This window comes from Mobula birostris, chromosome 32 (genome assembly GCF_030028105.1).
Source record: "Mobula birostris isolate sMobBir1 chromosome 32, sMobBir1.hap1, whole genome shotgun sequence".
NCBI classification, from domain to species: domain Eukaryota; kingdom Metazoa; phylum Chordata; class Chondrichthyes; order Myliobatiformes; family Myliobatidae; genus Mobula; species Mobula birostris.
Genome location: NC_092401.1, coordinates 810,895 through 832,337, shown reverse-complemented (window position 1 = coordinate 832,337; position 21,443 = coordinate 810,895). Strand labels below are relative to the sequence as shown.

Below are 21,443 nucleotides of genomic sequence, written 5' to 3'. Positions count from 1 at the left end.
CACCTCACATTTGTTTGTGTTAAGCTCCATCTGCCATTTCTCAGCCCATATCTGTTGTATTCCTTGCCAGTCTTCTACAGTACCCACAACTCCACCAATCTTGGTATCTGCAAATTTACTAACCCACTCATCTATTTTTTCATCCAGGTTTTTTATATACATTACAAACCGTAAAGGTCTCATCACTGATCTCCATGGAACCTGACCAATTACAGACCTCCACTTCAAATGAGTCCCTTCAAGCACTACCCTCTGTGTTCCATGCACAAGCTAGTTCCGAACCTAAGCATCCGCACACCTGTGCATCTTGATCTCTAGGATTAGAGACATCTAAGAAACTCTTAGATTGATACATGAATCACAGAAAAAATGGAGGACTATTTAGGATGGAAAGGTTAATTGATCTTGGAGTAGGTTAACAGGTTAGCACAAAATTGTGGGCCAAAGGGCCTATACGCATTAGGGTTAGTGTTCTATATTCTATGTTCTATGTATGTGCAAAGAATGAATGGATATGGAGATTTTGTAGGTAGAAGGGACTAGTTTAGTTAAGCATTTAAGTACTATTTTAATTGGTTCAGCACAACATCGTGGGACAAGGGGCCTATTCTTTACTCGACTGTTCTATGTTCTATATATGTATTCTCTTCAGCTCTGTCTCTGTTGTCTTGCACTCTTTGAACCTCCATACTCCTCATCTTTGTTTATAGTTCTCTATCATTATTGGCTGTACTTTCATCTGGTAAAGCCCTAATCTCTGGAATTCTCTCCTCTCCTTTAAAGACGCCCTTTTAATATAAAATGTTTCACCTGGCTTGTTGTCAATTTAGTTTGATACATCTCCTGGGGACATCTTACATCTTTAAAGACACCACATTGTTGGTAATTTTTGATAAATAAATACGCACACAACAGCGAATGCTGTTAAATGTTTTCTGAGTTTATTGCCCGGACACCCCCATCATCTCCATCATAAGCAATTGTCCATTGTTGAGCGAGAGCTATGACAATGAATATAAGCTACCAACCAAAGTGAAAAGGGAAATACAGGCCATCACATATCAGAAGAAGTCAGTGAGTACATAAGGTTTGAAGAAGCTGCAACATAGAGGAATAACACAGCTTTTTGTCCCAATGGAAGCAGAATGTTTCACCAAGCTCATACCAACGTTGCAATACATGTTTTGGAGAGTTGCTAGTATGTTTGTTTTTTTATTTCTGGAAAAAAACAAACAAATTATTACCAACCATGAAGAAGCAAGACAGGTAAATCTGTATCCAATAGCCAGAAACATTTGCACTTGTAAAATGTTCCATGTATTCCTTTCACAATCTCTGAGAAAGAAGTACATTTTAAAAGAAAATGGACATTGGGCATTGAACCTGTGAACATTTTCAATATATATTATTTCTGTTTTTGCATGATACATATACTATAACTGATTGATTGATTGATTCTTCTATATTATGCATTACATTGAACTGCTGCTGTTAAGTAAACAAATATCACAACACATGCCAGTGATAATTAACCTGATTCTGATTCTGAATTACTGTTAGCTACAATATGTTGCAGCTAACTTGCTTCTTAACTCCCTGAGATAGTGATGGAGATGGTTTAGGCTACAAAATGATCTCAATGGACTTATTAAAAAGGCAGAAAATGTGAAATTGAATTAATTTGATAGCAGTGATGAATTTTGTTGAGATGGCTGATACTGGAGTCTTGAGCAAAAAACAAGATGCTGTAGGAACTCAGCAACTGTGGAAGGAGACAGATAGTTGCTGTTTCAGGACATGACATATTATCTGGACTGAAACTGAGGGCAGATAGAGACAGTAGAAAGAGCTGAAGGGAAGGTATGAAGCAAGAACTATCAAGTGGCCGGCAGATCCAGGTGCGGAAATGGAGGACGGGAGAGTGGAAATAGTGACAGAAGCTGGGAGGTGATAGGTGTGCTGCAGATGATGGAATCTGATAGGAGATTAAGGTGGAGCATGGAACCGGTTAAGGGAGGTAGGGTGGGCGGATGACAACAGTGGGTTAAGTGAAACCAGTGGTAGGAGTATATGGGTGATAGGCAGACAGAATTAGAAAGAGAAAAGATTATAAACTGGTATGAGTATGGGATTAGGAATTACGGGGAACCTGAAATCTGACAACCCATAGTGCTGTGATTCAATTTAAATGATAGGAATCATTTCAAGCAGCTGCTTAATGAAATCATTTTGGAGTTAGAGGAGCAGAGGAGGGTCTAGGATTAGCCATATTTAGTGAGCAGAACCTCCAGAAAATGGATGATTCCCCTACAGGAGAAAAAATACTTTGTTATAGCATATCATGCAGGAGATATTTTATTTTAACTAAATGCTCACCAGTCGTTATTACGGTTGTAGTTACTCCGGATGTCTCTTGTCCACCACTAATATTAATGCTGTAACAAGACACAAAACAGATTAATTATAAAGCATCCAAAGGCAATAAATGCTCAACCATGTTATGCGAATTTGGTGTCACTACTGAGATGGATAAAGTTCCCATAACTGAAGGAAGTTAGTTTGAGTTCTGACAAACAGTCTAGCTGTTAAAATCATCAAAATCCCCCATGTTCTTGACTTAAAAACTAACATATATTTTTTAAATTTCACCTGACAGTAGAATCTGATATGACATATTCTGTAGTGGATCCTCAGTTTAGAATTGTTGCAGCATAGATAGATCCCAATTGTTGTCTCCTAATAAAACAATCCTCTGAATATTATTCTCTCTGGTACCAATCTAACTTCATAGAATTTAGCATCCTTTATACATTCATTTCAAAGGTATGAATGATTCTATTTTCATCAATACTGCAAGCAGTGAATTCCTGATTAGAGCCATGTCCGTGTAAAGATGTTTTTAATTACATCTACCGCACAAATTTTGCATACAAATTTTAAACTTGTGTTTCCTTATCCTTAAAATATTTGCTAATTTAGTTACAGATTGGCATATATCACATTGTGGGAATCACTGAATTGTGGCTGAAAGAAGGTTAGAGCTGGGAGCTTAAAGTCCAAGCATACATATTGTAATGAACGGACAGGCAGGTAGGCAGAGAGGATGGCCTGGCTCTGTTGGTTAAAAATGAAATGATATCATTAGAAAGAGGTGACATAGGATCAGAAGGTATAGAAGGTGTACTTTTCTTCTAATATTTTTATATTTGTCTGTGAACTTGTAATGCTACTGTGACATTGTAAATTCCTTTGGGATGAATAAATTACCTAACTTGTGGGTGGAGCTAAGGAAGAGCAAGGGTAAAACTACCCTGATGGGGGCTATATACAGACCTCAAAACAGTCGGAATGATGTGGGCTGCAAATTACAAAGGGAGATGGAAAAGGGCAGGATAGACAAAGGTGAACCAGTGGATGCTGTGTACTTGGGCTTTCACAAGGTCTTTGTAAAGCTGCCACACAAGGCTGCTTAACCAGTTAAGAGCTCATGGTATTACAGGAAAGATTCGGGCATGGATAAAGCAGCGGCTGATTGGCAGGAGACAAAGAGTGGAAATAAAATAAGCCTTTTCTGGTTGGCTGCCAGTGACTGGTGACTGGTGGTGTTCCACAGGAGTCAGCTGGGAACGCTTCTTTCCTATGTAATAGGTCGATGACTTGGATGACGGAATTGATGCCTTTGCGGCCAAGTTTGCCGATGATATGAAGATAGGTGGAGCGGTTGGTAGTATTGAGGAAGGAAAGAGGCTACAAAAGGACTTAGACAGATGAGGAGAATGAGTAAAGAAGTGGCAGATACAATACAATAGTTGGAAGTGTATAGTCACACACTTTGCTAGAAGAGATAAAAGGGTAGACATTTTTTTAAATGGAGAGAAATTCAAAAACCTAAGGTGCAAAGGGACTTGGAAGTTGTCGTGCAAGGTTCCCTAAAGGTTAATTTACAGGCTGAGTCGGTCGTGGGGAAGGCAAATGAAATGTTAACATTCATTTTGAGTGGACTAGAATATAAAAGCAAGGATGTAATACTGAGACTTTATAAAGCACTGGTGAGGCCTCACTTGGAGAATTATGAGGAGTTTTTGCCCCTCGTCTAGGAAAGGATGTGCTGACATTGGAGAGGGTTCAAAGGAGGTTCACGAAAATGATTCTTGGATTGAAAGGCTTCTCATCTGAGGGGCGTTTGATGGCTCTGCACCTGCACTCACTGGAATGCAGAAGAATGAGGGGTGTCCACACTGAAACCTATTGAATGTTGAAAGGCCTCAATAGTGTCAATGAAGAGAGAATGTTTCCTATGGTGGGGAAGTCTAAGACTAGCGCACACAGCCTCAGAATAGAGGAATGTACTTTCAGAATGGAGATGAGGAGAAATTTCTTTAGACAGAGAGTGGTTAACTGATTGCCACAGGTGGCTGTGGAGATCTAGTTATTGGGTATATTTAAGGCAGAGGTTGTTAGATTCTTGACTAGTCAGGGCATGAAGGGATGCAGGGAGAAAGCAAGGGATTGTGGCTGAGAGGGAAATGGATCAGCCCTAATGAAATGGCAGAGCAGACTCAATGAGTCAAATGTTCTTATTCCTATGGTCTAATTGGAACAGCCGTATCTAAATGCACCATGATTGTTGTCCAACTCTGCCTAATCTCTACCAGGAAAGAGGGAAAGAATGTTAGCTTCTAATCCTATGGCTGGAATTCCTCATCCCCAGAGTCAATGCAGAAAATGTTTTGATCAGTCTCTCTTGGACCTTTACATCCTTTCAAATGAGTGCACTCATCTATTTTGACTTGATTGGTCTTCATACTTCTGCAGCTACTGGAAATTGATTTTTATTCTTATTGGCAAAGGGATTCAATGGGGTCAGTCTCTTGTAAAAATATATGGTATTGGACCCAAAAGAACAACACAGTACTGTTCTAAAAAACAACAAAAATAAATTGGCTTTGATCCCGTAGACTTGAGAAAGATTTGCATTACTGTATCTCCACTAACCCAAATTCTAGTCCCATTTTTTTTATACTTTCATGTCAACCTCTTTTACCTGGAGTGTCTTTCCTTTTGTCAGTTAATCAATAAAAGAAAAAAATTGCATGTGCCAGAAATCTGAAACAGAAAACCAGAGAAGCTGGAACCACTCAGAAGCTCAGAAAGAAACCGTGGAAGGAGAAACAATCAATGGTTCAGGTTGAAGATCCATCATCAGGTGATTAGTTCTGACGAAGGGTCTTTCACCTGAAATGTTAATTGCTTCCTGTCTGCAGATGCTGCCTGATGCTGAGTATTTGTAGCATTAGGTGCTTCTATAACCTGAAGCAATAGCTCCATTCTCTATCACCTCCTGTTCTGCTAAGTACCTCCAGCACTTCTGTTTTGCATCATCTAATCCAATGGGAAGTAAATAATATTTTTCTCAATTTTGTCTATCTTCAACCATCTCAATGTTTACAGTTAATAACATTATCTGGGAATTTATGCTTCTGTTGATGCAAATGATAGAAAATACAAATTATTCATTTAAATTTTGCAGCTGCAGTGGCCAGTTTAGTTTCATGTTCAATGGACTTTAGTCTGGATCACAAGTTCTATTATTTAATTGGTGAACTACCATGTGAAATATGAACAGTCAATAACCTTAAAAGCCACAAACCTGCCACTGCTGCCTTGAAGGAGAGATCTGTAGGTTTCAATTTCCTTCTCAAGTTGCATCTTTATGTTGATCAGCTGTTCATATTCTTTCGATTTATTAATAATATCATTCCTCATATTGGTTAACTCCATTTGAAGATTAGAAATGCTCATCCTCAAACCATTCAGTTGATTGGCATATGATTCATTAATTTCTGCAATGCTGTTTTCTAAAGAGAGGTTCTGCAAAATTGATGCGAAGAGGGAGAAAAATAAAGAGTTTTATTCTATTGATTTTTCAAGGGATTGGCTAATGATATTGAGGAATTGTCTCGAAATTCGTTCATTTCAGTCATTGGCTTATGCCCATTCAATATGTCATGGGATCTAGACCACCAATCATAGTATGCATACTGTACGTGCAGCAGAACATCGAGGTTTTAACATCACACTCATTTTCCCTTCAACATATGAAGGTTCCTTAAGATGAAGCACCAGCCTTCCTAGTAGTGACTGGATGGAAAGAGACATGCTAAGCCAGAGGGTTTCATGATAGACTAGTCCACCATCTAGACAAGTAAAATAGAACTCATATCTTGATGGATACTAATTTGAATTCAACTTTCTGAAACTTACCCTCAGTATATTACAGAAAAGAACAAGTTGGCTTTTTCCAAAATTCACCTGCTGTCAAATCAATTTCAGACGCAGATGGTAATGTGCAGAATTTAAAATGAAAATGAGAATTTGGAAACCTTGTGGCCAGGGAATTCATTGTTATTTTTTGCCTCCTGTATTATAACAGTGCAGCTGCCTCACAGTTCCAGGGTCAAGTTTGATCCTTCCACATCATAAAAATGTTATGGTAGGTAAATTATTCTCTTAATGTAGGTATGTGACAATATAATCAAAGGAGAATTAATGGGCATGCGAGAGAGAATAATTTACACTGATGCAGAGAGATAAAAGGAGAGGAAGTTGTATTGTTGGAGAGACGGCAGGAACTGAACTGCTTCTGTCTTTATTATCATAACAAAATAAATGTTTTCAAAGTTCAAAGTGTGCTTCACTGTTCAGGTTATAAACAGATATTATATCTAGTGAATTTGTCAGCAATTGTTGAGAAGCTTACCAGCCATTTGCTGAAACTATATCACTATTTTACTTACCGCACTTAACAGAGAGTCATACTCAGCCTGAAGAGTTTGACACTGTTGGCGTAGTTCCTTCAGCTGCACTTTTACGCCTTCTGCTGCCTCATTCACTTGAACCTTCAGAGCTGTTTGCGATTCGATCTTGGATTGGAGGGAAGGATGCACAAAAAAATGACAAATCCTTTATAAAATCAAAACTCTGGTCAAACATACAGTAACAAAATGCTAACTGTTCTCTTATCTCAAATACTTCCCAGATTGTTGAGAAATCAGTCTGCATACATTTAATTATCTCCTCCTCTGTGTTGGTGAGGCTCAAAGTAGATTGTGGGGTGGGGGGGGGCTGCTTCATTGAGCACTTTCAGTCTGTCTGCCACAATAACAGGATTTTTCGGTGGCCACTCATTTAAATTCTACTTCCCATTTCCATTCTGATATGTCAGTCCATGTCCTCCTCTACTGTCATGATGAAGCCAGTCTCAGACAGGAGGAGCATCACTTCATATTCCATCTGGGTAACCTCAAACTTGAGGACATGCATAGTAAATTCTCTAACTTCTAGTATCTGCTCCTCCTTCATCTTCTGTCCTTTTTCATCACCCATTCTGGCTTTCTTCTTACCCTTTCTCTTCTCTTCTCTTCACCTGCTTATCATCTCCTCTGGTACTCCTCTTCCTTCCCTTTCTTTATTGGTCCATTGTCTTCTCCCATCAGTTTCTTTCTTCTTCAGCCCTTTACCTTGTCCACCTATCACCACCCCCCCAGCTCATCAGTTGATCCCCCCTCACTCACTCACTTTTCCCCTCACCTGGCATCACCTATCACTTGTCAGCTTGTACTCCTTCCCGGCCCCCATAGTCTTATTTTGTCTTCTTCTCCTTTCATTTCCATTCCTGATGAAGGGTCTCAGCCTGAAACATCAGCTGTTTATTCCTCTCCATGTTGCTGTCTGAAACATTGAGTTCCTCCAGCATTTTGTGTGTGTTGCGCTGAATGTCTGCGTCTGCAGAATCTGTTGTGCTTAGCTGTTTCCATTGGTCATGAATGGGACATGCACTCAGTGGCCTCTTTATTAAATACAGCTGTACACCTGCTCGTTAATGCAAATATCTAAGCAGTCAATCATATGGCAGCAATTCAATGCATAAAAGCATGCAGACATGGTCAAGAATTCAGTTGTTGTTCAGCCGAATATGGAATGAAATGTGGAATGATTGTAGGTGCCAGATAGGATGTTTTGAATATCTCAAAATCTGTTGGTCTCCTGAGATTTTCACATACAACAGTGAGAAAAACAGAAAACATCCAGTGAACAGCAGTTCTGTGGGTGAAAACACCTTGATAAAGAGAGAGGTCAGAAGAGAATGGCCAGACTGGTTCAAGCCGACAGGAAGGTGACATTAAATCAAATTATCACACATTAGAATAGTTTTGTGCAGAAGACCATCGCTGAATGATGTAGTTTGCTATATATACAAACACATATACTCAATGGCCATTTTATTAGGTCCAGGAGGTACTGAATAAAGTGTCCTCTAAGTATAGTTGTTAAGACGGACATTGCAATACTTCACGAGATTTCTCAGAAGCCAAGACTTGTCAGATTTAATAAAGTCCAAATTTCACCCTTATTACCTACGTAGAGTTGCATTGCGATATGTCAATAGCTTGGAATCTCTTAGAAACAACAGAAGTCCTGCAGTTAATCCAGATGGTATTATACAGTTATAGATTCTGCTGGCAAAGAGCGTCATGGCACTGGGTAAAATGAGGAGCGACCTTATAGAGCTGTTTAAATTTATGAGAGGCATAGGCAATTCTATGGTAACAGCCTTTTCCTTAGAGTAGGGGTGTCCAAAACTAGGGGCATATGTTTAGCATGAGAGAGGAAAAATTTAAAAGGAACCCAAGGGGCAACATTTTCATGCAGAAGGTGGGTGAGCAGATGGATTGAGCTGCCAGAGGAAGTGGTCGAGGCTGGTAAAATACTACCATTTAAGAAGCACTTTGACATTTATGTGGAAGGGCTTGGCTTAGAGGGATATGAGCCAATCAGAGGATACTGTGACTAACTGGGGAGGCACTGTAGTCAGCATAGACTGTATCTTCTCTGTATTTTTCTATAACAAGGGATTGAAGACGCTGGAATTTGGAGTGACAATCCGTTGGTGGGGGGGGAAGGATTAGGAAACTGTGCTAACGCAAGTCCTTTCCTCCCACCAGTACTGCTCTGTTCTCCCAGCAGAGTCTCGGCCTGAAACGTCGACTGTACCTCTTCCTATAGATGTTGCCTGGCCTGCCGCGTTCCACCAGCATTTTGTGTGTGTATTGGTTTATTATTTCATTCTAGCAGGTAGATTTCAAATCATTCACTCAAAGAGTCTCGACAGGCAGAAATATAGAAAAAGCAGACTCACCTCAGCAGCATACCAGTTGTCCAGATTCTCTTTGTTCTTCTTGCACATGGCTTCATAATTTAGTCGCATTTCCTCCAGTGCCTTGTTCAGGTCAAGAGAAGAAGCAGCCTCCACGTTCACACTAACAGTCCCAGTAATATGTTTTTTCAATTCGACCAGTTGCTATAAAAATGAAAATTACAAACTCATTGCCATTTTCTCCAGCTAGATATTCACAACATTGCAAAATTCAAAGGAAATCCAAAGTAAATCAAAGTATACATATCTCTCTCATTTACTAAGCTGAGATTCATTTTCTTGTGGACATTCACAGTAGATACACAATAGAATCAATGGAAAACTGCATGCAATGAAGATGGACAAACAGCCAATGTACAAAGCATAACAAATTGTGCAAATACAAGAAAAAAAGTAAAATTATAATAATAAACAAATAATAGATATTGAGTTGTAGAGTCCATGAAAGTGCGTCCATAGTGTGTGGAATCAGTTCAGTGTTGGGGTAAGAAGTTATCCCCCCAGTTCACCCTAATAGTTGCCTAATAGTTGAAGGGCAGTAACTGTTCCTGAATCCGGTGGTGTGGCACCTGAGCCTCCTGTACCTTCTTCCTGATGGCGGTGGTGAGAAGGGAGCATGTTCTGGATGCTGGGCATCCCTGATAATGCTGCTGCTCTCCTGCAGTATTGCTCCTTGCAGATGGGCTGTGTTCTCTATTCTCTGCCACTAATGAAATAAAGACTTTGATGAAGTTCACCTACCTTCCAATGTAGATACTCGATAACGTGTCACCAAATGCCCTAATGAACAGTTGTACAGTTACATTGTTCACAGTAGCCTGACTTGTATCATGACCTGGTACTGCAATTTCAAGGTACAGGAATGCAGAGAGTAGAGGACATAGTTGGACCATCAAGGTCACAGCTCTTCCAAACACTCTCAGTATTGGTGTCTTTGTCACCAAAGAAATTTGCACATTTCTACAGATGTACTGTGGCGAGTTTTCTAACTGGTTGGATCACGGTCTGATATGGAGGGGCTACCGCGCAGGATCAGAAAAAGCTGCAGTAAACTCAGCCAGCTCTGTCACGGGTACCAGCTTCTGCAGCATCGAGATTCTGACCCGGATCTGGGCCATACCCTCCAAATATCCGGACCTGCCACTCGTTTTTTTGCGTTACCTTACTTTCTCTTTTCTATTTTCTATTTATGATTTATAATTCAAATTTTTACTATTTACTATCGATTTGTACTCCAGAGAGCGGGAAGTGCAGAATCAAATATCGCTGTGATGATTGTACGCTCTAGTATCAATTGTTTGGTGACAATAAAGTATTAAGTACAAAGTATCAAGGTGATTCCATCATTAAAGACCCTCATCACCCTGGATATGCCCTCTTCTCATTGCTACCATCAAGGAGGAGATACAAAAGCCAGTAGACATACACTCAATGTTTTATGAACAACTTCTTTAACACCACCATCAGATTTCTGATCATACAATGAACCCATGATCAATACTGTATTATTCCAGTTCTCTTTCTGCACTACTTATATAATTTAATTTTTATTGTATCTATCCTATTGTAATTTATAGTTTTTTGTGTATTGCACTGTACTGCTGCCACAAAACAACAAATTTCATGACAATACAAAGGAAAACAAAAATAGAATGTAGAATGAGTGTTCAGCAGATTGATTCCTGGGATGGCAGGACTTTCATATGATGAAAGACTGGATCAACTAGGCTTATACTCGTTGGAATTTAGAAGATTGAGGGGGGATCTTATTGAAAAATATAAAATCCTAAAGGGATTGGACAGGCTAGATGCAGGAAGATTGTTCCCGATGTTGGGGAAGTCCAGAACGAGGGGTCACAGTTTGAGGATAAAGGGGAAACCTTTTAGGACCGAGATGAGGAAAAACTTCTTCACACAGAGAGTGGTGAATCTGTGGAATTCTCTGCCACAGGAAACAGTTGAGGCCAGTTCATTGGCTATATTTAAGAGGGAGTTAGATATGGCCCTTGTGGCTAAAGGGATCAGGGGGTATGGAGAGAAGGCAGGTACAGGGTTCTGAGTTGGATGATCAGCCATGACCATACTGAATGGCGGTGCAGGCTCGAAAATACCCCTGCACCTATTTTCTATGTTTCTATGTTTACAGGTACAGGTAAAATGCAGAGCAGGTAGACAATATGGTTCAAAATATGATCTGGTAAATTGTGAAGTCTAGAGTCCAGCTTATCGCACTAAAGAACCATTCAATAGTCTTATAATGGCAGGATAGAAGCTGTTCTTGAACCTGCTGGTACATGCATTCAGGCTCTTGTGTCTTCCAAGAAAAGCTTCTTTCCTTCCACCCTTCCACCACCAGATTTCTGAATGGCCCATGATCCTGTGAACAATACCTTATCAATCATCTTTTGCACTATTTATTTAAATGTTGTAACTTATACATTCATTTTTATGTCTTGCACAGTACTGAAGCTGCAAAACAACAAATTTTTGAACATAGGTCAGTCATAGCAAACCTAATTTCAATTCTAACACAATATAATGTTGTTAAAAATTAGTTTTTCAAATAAATGTATCCTTTATTTAGATTGCCATTAATACAGCACCTTGGAACATTTTTCCTGCCAACATCATGGTCCTCAGAGAAAGAAAGAAAGAGGCCACTGTCAAAGGTGAAGACCAGCTTACCTCCTCATGATCCTTCTTCAAATACACCAGCTCATCCTGGGCGCTAGTTAGGTCATTTTCCAAGTCCTTGCAGTTGAAAATATATTCATCCTTCATTGCTTTGAGATCAGCAATGTCAGCTTCCACAGACTGTCTGGTGTTGAACTCATTTTCAAACCTAATTTGAAGATGTATAAAATAAAGAAGTTGTTTAAATTGAACAGGAATTATAGAAGCAAAGGGCTCAAAATAACAAACTTGCACATTATGAGGGAATTATAGCTCAATATCCATTGAGGTTCAAATATAGACAAAAATTATTTTAAGGGTAAATATATGTATTAATAATTTAGTTAGTCTTACTATTATCCCATTAGAAATGATGTGGAGAGGATGTTTCCTTAAGTGGACAAGAGGGCACAGCTTCCATATAAAGAACGTCCCTTTAGAACAGAGATGAAGAGGAATTTCTTTAGGGAAAGGGTAGTTAATCTGTGAGCTTCTTTGCTACAGATGACTGTGGAGGCCAAATCATTGTGTGAATTTAAAGCAGAGCTTGATAGGTTCTTAATTAGTGAGAACATTAAAGGATCTTTTGGGAGAAGACAGGAGAACGGGGTTGCCATAGAGGAGAAGGTACAGGAGCCTGAGGACTCGCACCACCAGGTTCAGAAACAGTTATAACTCCTCAACCATCATGCTCCTGAACCAAAGGGACTAACTTCACTTGCCCCATCATTGAACTGTTTCCATAACCTAAGGACTCCCCTTCAAGAACTTTTCATCTCATGTTCTCCATGTTTATTGCTTATTTATTTATTACTATTATTTATCTCTTTTTGTATTTGCAAAGTTTGTTGATTTTTGCACACTAGTTGAGAGCCCACTTGGTGCAGTCTTTCATTAATTCTATTATGGTTATTATTCTATTAAAGGTTTATTGAAATGCTCATAAGAAAATGAATCTCAGGATTGTATATGGTGACGTATATATCCTTCGATAATAAATTTACTTTAAACTTTGAACTTTTCTTGAATGGATCCATTTGTTTGTGCTCTTAGATCACAGCTGAAAGGAAAACCCATTGCCACGGATCTTGAGTCATTTAGACCAGATCAACACATTTCTTTAAGAAGATTGGTGAACTTAATGTAATGTTGACACTTCCCTTTTACTTGCAGATTTATTTAACTAACAAATTAAACTTCCCAACTACTGTGCTCCTCCTTCTAAATTACTACTCCAGGTTTCTGAATTACTAATCCAATAACATAATTACCATGCAGAGAATATCAAAAATAAACTGCAGATGTTAGAACAAAATACCGAAGCTCTCTAACAGCATATGAGAAGCAAACAACAAAGTTAATATTCAGATCTGAAACCTTTAATGAGAAATCTTTCCCAGTGCTGACAAAGTTTGCAGATATGAAAAGTTGGCTCTCATCAGTGGCTTCAAAGCCAATGCAGAAGATTCTTAGGGATAGGATTTACACACAATTCAAAAAGCATTGCACCTTCTAGAATTGATGAAGTTTGTGAGGAGGTGATAAAGGTGACTAATGAAGGTGGTCCAGTGGGCATTGTCAGCATGAGCTTTCTTTAAGGCATTTGACAATGTTCCTCATGGTAGTCTGAGCTAGAACGATAAGATGCATGAGATCCACAGTGACTTTGGAGTTGGGATTTTGAATTAACTTGTCAGCAGACTCAATAGGCTAGATAGCGTAATTCTGCTCCTCAGTCTTATGGTGTTATGATTAAATCCATTTCTCGCTCCATAGATTCTGCCTGACCTGCTGAGTGGTAACAGCAGTCTAAGAGACCCTTTGCTGCAGCAACTGTTCAAGCAGAAGGATATATCATTAACTTGCAAAAGTTCTAGCTGTATTGATTGTCATAAACACAAGTACATGTGTGCACAGGTGTAATGAAAAGCTTACTTGCAGCAGCATCGCAGGCACTGCATAAGCATAAATTAAATTAATTTTTATAAGAAAGAGCAGGGGTGGCTGAAAGAACATTGCATACACATTAAACAGCAAATTATATATGTTTAGTGATTATCAGACAGGACGAATGTTCCTATTATCTACTCCAGTGGCCACACTCCCAGCAATCATGAATGGGGACTAAATTTTGCTTTTGTTAATGATACCCACATGATTTTTGAAAGGCTTGGACTTTAAAAAGTAATTCTGGAGAAGGCAGGAAATAGCTCACGCACTTGGTTTGGAAGTCTCTTGCCGCCAGAGTTGCATTGTCAAGGTCCAGAGCCAGCCGTGCATTTCCGAGGTGAATCTGCAAAATCTGAAGAACAAAATCACTGTGAGTTACCTCTTCGGTGTGCAGACAAGTAGTTGAATTGTTGTGATCCCTAAGGTGCCGTCCTCATGGGTATTTAGAATAGTGACCCCTAAGATGCATTAAACTTTGGTGCTAAGTGTGTACACCAGTTCAAATATTCACCAGTGTCTCCATTATAAAAGCCTGCTCCACATCATCCATGCATGACATCATGCCTAACGATCTACGCTCAGCGTCCACTTTATTACGAATGAAACCCGGTGTGGTCTTCTGCTGCTGTAGCCCATCCATTTCAAGACTCAACGTGTTGTGCATTCAGAGATGCTGTTCTGCACATCACAGTTGTAACATGTGGTTATTTGAGTTACTGTCACCTTCCTGTCAGTTTGAACCAGTCTGGCCATTCTCCTCTGACCTCTCTCATTAACAAGGCGTTTTCACCAACAGATCTGCCACTCACTGGATGCTTTTTTTTAATTTTTGCACCATTCTCTGTAAAGTCTAGAGATTGTTGAATGTGAAAACCCCAGGAAATAAGTAGTTTCTGAGGTGCTCAAACAGCCCTCTCTGGCACCAATAATCATTCCATAGCCAAAGTCACCTAGATCACATTTCTCCCCCCATTCTGATGTTTTGTCTGAAAAACAACTGAACCTCTTGACCATGTCTGCATACTTTTATGCATAGAATTTCTGCCACACGACTTGCTGATTAGATATTAGCATTAACAAGCAGGTGTACAGATGTACCTAATAAAGTGGCCACTACCACCCGGGATGTCTGTGCTAAGGCTGGGAAGGTTTCTAAAATGGGTGACACTGTGCCATTGACCTGAATAAAGTCCGTTGATTCCTCACAGAACAGAAATCTGTAAATGTCTTATGTACTATTCACAGAAAAGATTCTGGTTCAACCCTCATTGGTGCAATCAGGGAAGGGCACATTGTTTATTAACTTACTGTCCTTCAGTCAGAATAAGGAAGGGTTCCAAGTTTCCAAGTTCAGGTCTGTTTTGTTATTGTGAGCAATTATTGGCCTAAAAGACCTCTCCAATGCTGTCCTGGCAATGAAAGAGTTAACATATGAAGCGTGCTTGATGGCTCAGAGCCTGTATTTGTTAGAGTTTAGAAGAATGAAAGGGGGGGGGGGTCACATTGAAAACTACTGAAAGGCCCAAATAGTGGAGAGAATGTTTCCAACAGTGGGGAGTCTAGGACCAGAGGGCAGTCTCAGAATAGAGGGACATCCCTTTAGAACAGGGATGAGGAGACATTTCTCTGGCCAGAGGGTGGTGAATCTGTGGAATTCATTGCACAGATGTCTGTGGGTTCCAAGTCATTAGTATATTTGAAGTTGAGGTTGATAGGTTCTTAATTAGTAAGGATATCAAAGATTATGGGAAGAAGGAAGGAGAATGGGGTTAAGAGGGATAATATATCAGCCATATCCTGCCACTGCCTATACCTGCTCTTTGTGACCACATGCGTTTCCTCTGGGTGCTTCGGTTTTCTCCCACAATCTGAAGACATACCGGTTGGGAGGTTAATTGGTCATTGTAAATTGTCCTGTGATTAGGCTAGGGTCAAATCGGGGGTTGCTGGATGGCCCAGCTCGAAGGGCTGGATAGACCTGTTCTGTTCTGTGTCTCAATCAATCAATAAATAAATGCGTAATTGAATGGCAGACAAGATATGATGGGCCGAGTGGCCTCATCCTGCTCTTATGCATGTTTTATGGTCTTAAGGTTCTGCATAAAAAATGTTATCACACAACTGAACAACCAGCCTGTGGAATAATTAATGAACAGCTGTCTGCTTGCGGAGATAGGTTCAACTTCAGAAATAGTTTAAAACAGCAGAGTTGTCATTACGTAGAAAAAAACTGAGATATTAAATAACAGATCGCCTTTCAGCTATGCAAATATAAGCAACAATTAAAAGTCATCAACTGTCATTCCTGTCCAATAAAATGTTCCTTCTGTGTCAAATGAAGGCCCCTTCTATACTAACATGCCTGACTTACCAACCTGAATTCGAAATTAAAGTAGTGTAGATTTCAAAATAGTTCTCTAGACTTGTATCCATTTTGCTTAGGGTCTGAACCAGTTGAACATGCTCACTGAATCTTCTGAAGTTCAATTCTTTCCTTCTTATAAAAAAAATTCAGTGTAAGACCTTCAATCTCGTTTCCTTATCTGTTGGCAATTTATCAGCCCTTCCCCCCCTCCTTTGTTCCTTGTCCTGAGCTCTGCGCAAAAAATTGCACATTGTGAGCCATCAAGTTAAGTTCTATGCCACTTCTGGAACATGGTAAGAATGATTGATATGTCAAGAAGTGCACTTCAGAACACCGTCAGAGAACGAAGCAGAACAACAGAAGTAAATAAGACAGTTCTCCAGTAAATGTCCATCTCCACTGCCACCCCCCCCCGAAAATAAACATATTAAGTATCAATAAAAGGAAAATACTGTTGTGCTTGTGTTTTTACAGAAGTTACTTCTTACCTGTTCTCTCAGGGGCTTGATTATTTCATCATAGGCAGAATAGTCGAACGTTTTCAAAGCTGAGCCCACTTGGAACTCTTTAAGCTGCAGTTCCAGCTCTGTGTTTGCTTTCTCCAGGCTCTTCACCTGCTCCAGATAAGTGGACAGCCTGTTGTTCAGGCCAATCATGGTTTCTTTCTCATTGCTAATGCCTCCTGACATACTGCTTAAGGAAGAGCTTCCACTAAAGCTTGATGAAGCAAATCCTGCTCCACCATGTCCTGCTCTACTAAATCCTGCTCCACCAAGTCCTCTTCCCCTAAAGCTACCAAAAGTAAGGGCAGATCTAGAAAACTCACCCAAAGACCCTGACCCCGCACCTCTTCCTAGGTATGGCATAGAGCTCATGGATGAGAAGCTTCCACTGCCCCCAGATCTGGATGATCTTAAACTTCCTGACATTTGCATGCCAGACATTTTACCTAAACTAAAGTCCATGGTGACTATTTCGCTCTAGCTTTCAAAAGAGGATGAAGCAAAGCCTCTGAATGCACAAGCTAATTTTGCGTGAGTTGTTGGCCCGAAAGTCACAGGATGGAGTTATCTAGTTGGGAAGTCCCCTGATTCCTCAACCATCCTATTGACCAGGGATTTACATCTACTTTTATAGATGAGGAATGAGGTGAATGTCCCCACCCACTCAAATCTTATTGGTCTCCAACCATCTCCTCCCAATAGGCTGGGTGCCAGCAGAAGTGATCAAAGCCTCCCTTTGTTTTCTCTTCTACTCTGTGAGTGCTGACAGTGGCAATATTTATGACAACCCCATTCAATTTTATATAAAAGTATATCTATTGCAGGGGGATAAAACAAGAGCTTTCTGGAAGATGCAATGCACTCAATGTTATCTGGATCTTCTTCCACTTTCCTACCTCCCCCCACCCTCCCTTCTATCCTCCCCACATCCTCTGCTCTCCTTCCAATCCTTCCCCTCCCTCCTCCACTCTCAACCTTATCCTTCACTATGATCGATACCCATAGCCTTCTCTTCCTCCGATCCTACCACCCCATTCCCTTCCTCTAATCCTCCCCATAGACCCACCTTCCCCATCTTACACATACAAGCACACACACATACACATATACACAGACTTTCACACTCTACTCTGACAAACTTCATTGCTCTCTGGAGTGGCTATTTCTCTCCAGAATCAGAAGCTAGGGTTGGCAGTGATGTGTCACCATTGAATTAGCAGCCCCTCATTGATGGACAAATGTAATCACAATTGAAGTACTGTAACTCAGAAAAAGTTTGCGTGCTAATGCATTCAATGGGAAGGAAATATTGGAAAGCTAGGCTTTTATCCACGAGTTTGGAAAAACGACAGAAGTTTGATTGAACACAAATGCACAAGAGGAGGAGTCAGACACTCAGGTTCTCTAATCTGCACCATCACCCAATATGACCACAGTTGATTTATACAGGTCCAAACTCCTTCTCTGTACCAGAGCCTCAGGATTTATCTCTGGGTGCAGAATCAAAATCAAAATTAAGTTTGTTATCGCTAATATATGCCGTGAAATACGTTGTTTCACAGCAGTACAGTTCAAGGCATAAACAAACATAAATAAATAATACAAAAGACGAATAATGTGGCAATGTTCATGAACCGTCCAGAAATCCAGCGGCGGAGGGGAAGAAACTGTTCCTAAAACACTGAGTATGGCTGCTCAGGCTCCTGCACCTCTTAAAGGGACAATGGTGGATAATTTGAAGCAGGAGGGCACTCTACACTGGGAGAAGGAAAGATTAAAAATATCAGCTCTTAGCCCATCAACGAATTCCCTGACCACTTAGATGAGATATTTCCCTGTATTAATGAGAAGTGGGAATGCTCTGGATGGTAAGTGTCCTTACCAATGGGTGCTGCCTTCTTGAGACTGCCTTTTGAAGATGTTCTCAATGGTGGTGAGGCTAAAAGTGCCAGAAGGGCCTATTCTATACTGTATCCCGATAAATAAATAACTAAAATAGGTATACAATATTGTGGAGTTGTGTTAAACTGGAGAACTGTGAAATACTCAGAAACGTGGAGTCAGAAAACAATAAAGAGAAAATTGGAATGTGACAGCAAACTCGAGAATAGTATTTAAAAACAATATTACAAAAGGAAAAGGGTAGTTAAGTTTAGACACAACAAACAGCAGATGATCGAATCTGGAGCCACATACAATCTGTTGGACACTGGCTCAGGTAGCACCTAGTCTACACCCTATATTAGGGCTGTAGGAGAGCTGTGGGAGTTAGTGGCTTTCCTCGGATGGAGTCAGGAAGATCTTGAAAAGGGAGAGAAGTGTCAGAAAGGGTGGAAGTTAGTGACAAGTATGATACAATTGTTTAGTTCCACATGAGTCCTAATTCAGGGTTTCAACACAAAATATCAACAATTCCTTTCCTCAAAGAGAGGCTGCACAGTCCATTGAGTTCCTCTAGCAGAGTGTTTGTAGTTAAAGTGGTGCCTCGAGATGAAATGGATACAGGTAATGAGAACTATTAAAAAATGGCAACGTTTTCACATGAGCAATGAATAACAGGACCCAAACAATTAGGATGATTGCATTATTTTCAGAATGATAGTCAGTAACTTCAACCATTTACATTTGGTGTTAATATCTTGGATGAAAGTACCAAGGGTATTATTTCCACTTTTTCCAGTGGTATAAAGATCAGTGACTTATGAGAAGGATACAAAGAATCTGCAAGGGGTTATAGATAGGTTAAACAAATGGGTAAGAGTTTGACAGGTGGAGTATACTGTAGGGAAATGTAAGGCTATCCACTTTGAAAGAAAGAATGAAAAATCAAATTATTATTTAGATGTAGAGATACTACAGGTGGACGTGGAAATCCTAGTGCTTGAAACATGAAGGGCTAACTTGCAGGTATAACAGTTATTACAGAGGCTATTGGAATTTCAGATAGAATATAGGGTTATTGCAAAGAGTATAGAAATTTCATGGCACAGAATCAAGGCTCCCAGTTTGGTAGTAAGGGTTTCGGAACTGCCACCCAGCATTGAGTAGTAGGTGCAAAATGGGACAGAACTTCAGCAGATCTTAGTATCCTGAGAAGTTTCCTAAAAGTGAGGATCACCCAGACTTCAAACTTGCATAGAATGCAAGCATTATCATCTCTTGTGGTTTTCAGAGGTACAGACCTCTGGAGGAATATCTTATGGATAGATAGCACACACATATATTGCCTCTTTTGACCTGATGCCAATTTATTTTGTCCCTGTTTATTCATTCCCCATTACTTTGTTCAACTGAATTCCCGTATGTATTTTTGTAATGGGAGAAAATACAGAGAACTGCATCTATTCTGCCTTGGCTGAGATCTCTGTGTGAGATCCGTTCATTGGATTAAAGCCTACATCCTAGAAAAATGCACCATGAAGAATAGCAACAAAATTCTTACCTTGAAATATCAATGCAGTTCGCAGAATGGGTGAAGACACTTTGGCAATTGCTTTGTTATTCAGGCCTGATTATCGGAGGGTGCTATTCTGCTCCTGATTTGTATGTGACTGATCTTCATGCATTACATTCATCTGGTGATATAATCTTGCTTTTATTGGTAATAGCTGCATTGGTGTCTTATTCCCCTCTCAATAAATGGAATGTTTTCAGAATGGATTTTGACCATGTCAAAAGGAGCAGAATTAGACCTTTCAGCCCATTGATTCTGCTCCACCATTTGATCATGGCTGATTTATTATACCTTTCAAACCCATTCTCCTCCTTTCTCTGTGTAGACCTCAATGCCCTTAGTAATCTAGAACTTACTAACCTCTGCTTTAAAAATACCCAGTGACTTTGCCTCTACAACCATCTGTAGCAATGAATTTCACAAATACAACAGCCTCCGGCTAAAGAAATACCCTGCATCTCTCTATTCTGAGGTTGTACCTTCTCATCATTGACCTTCTTTATGCCATGGACCCTTTCCATTAACCAAAGGTCTCTGGATCCTAGGTTGGGAACCTCTGTCCTAGACCCTTACAATATTGGAAACATCCTCTGCATGTCCACCCTTTGTACTTCTTTCAATATTCAGAAGGTTTCAATGAGATCTCCCCCTCATTATTCTAAACTGCAGTGAGCACAGGCCCAGAGCCTTCAAACACTTCTCATAGCTTTCCCTTTCATTGTTGGGCTCAATCTCATAAATCTCTTCTTCAGTCTCTCCAATGCATTTAACTTTATTTGACGTACAATAGACAACTTGATGCGTGTTCACACATGCACACACACACATACCCACACCCACTCACCTACACATATCACTTCCAACCATCTAGCTGTCAAAAGTTTATCAATACACACCCTGTTGACTATAACTCAAAGCAACATAACAGGATTCATCCAAATCATTTTCTAAACTTAACCTGCCTTATAATATTTAGATAAATGATAAAGTGTGATTATCAAACCTTACTCTGTGAGAAATGTGCATTGAAAAATATATTTGTTATTTGATTTATGTGTCAAAACTAATAATACACGCAGTGGCCACTTTATTAGGTATATCTGTACACCTGCTTTTTAAAGCAAAAAGTTATTTAACCAATCATGTGGCAGTAACTCAATACATAAAACCATGCAGACCTGGTCTAAAGTTTCATTTGTTGTTCACACCAAACATCAGATTGGGGAAGAAATGTGATCTAAGTTGCTTTGACTGTGGAATGATAGTGCCAGACAAGATGGT

The 21,443-nt window shown here is 39.8% G+C and overlaps 1 protein-coding gene across 1 annotated transcript; it reads right to left on the bottom strand.

Annotated features, from left to right (window-relative positions):
* Positions 1 to 1,035: 1,035 nt before the first annotated feature.
* LOC140191177 (keratin, type I cytoskeletal 19-like) lies at positions 1,036 to 17,134 on the bottom strand. Its single transcript, XM_072248329.1, has 8 exons — positions 16,694 to 17,134; positions 14,110 to 14,192; positions 11,903 to 12,059; positions 9,200 to 9,361; positions 6,798 to 6,923; positions 5,651 to 5,871; positions 2,377 to 2,435; positions 1,036 to 1,218 (listed from the first exon to the last, which is right to left on the bottom strand). The coding sequence occupies exons 1-8, from the start codon at positions 17,132 to 17,134 to the stop codon at positions 1,196 to 1,198; spliced, it is 1,272 nt and encodes a 423-aa protein (XP_072104430.1). The 3' UTR covers positions 1,036 to 1,195.
* Positions 17,135 to 21,443: the final 4,309 nt, after the last annotated feature.

What these genes read in the sequence shown, in the direction of transcription:
- LOC140191177 (XM_072248329.1), bottom strand. Translation starts at nt 17,134, where the DNA reads ATGTCAGGAAGTTTAAGATCATCCAGATCTGGGGGCAGTGGAAGCTTC. An exon ending in TCAAGCCCCTGAGAGAACAG is followed by an intron (nt 14,193 to 16,693) that starts GTAAGAAGTAAC and finishes TTTGTTCTTCAG; the next exon opens with ATTTTGCAGATTCACCTCGG. An exon ending in ATGACTCTCTGTTAAGTGCG is followed by an intron (nt 5,872 to 6,797) that starts GTAAGTAAAATA and finishes TCAATTTTGCAG; the next exon opens with AACCTCTCTTTAGAAAACAG.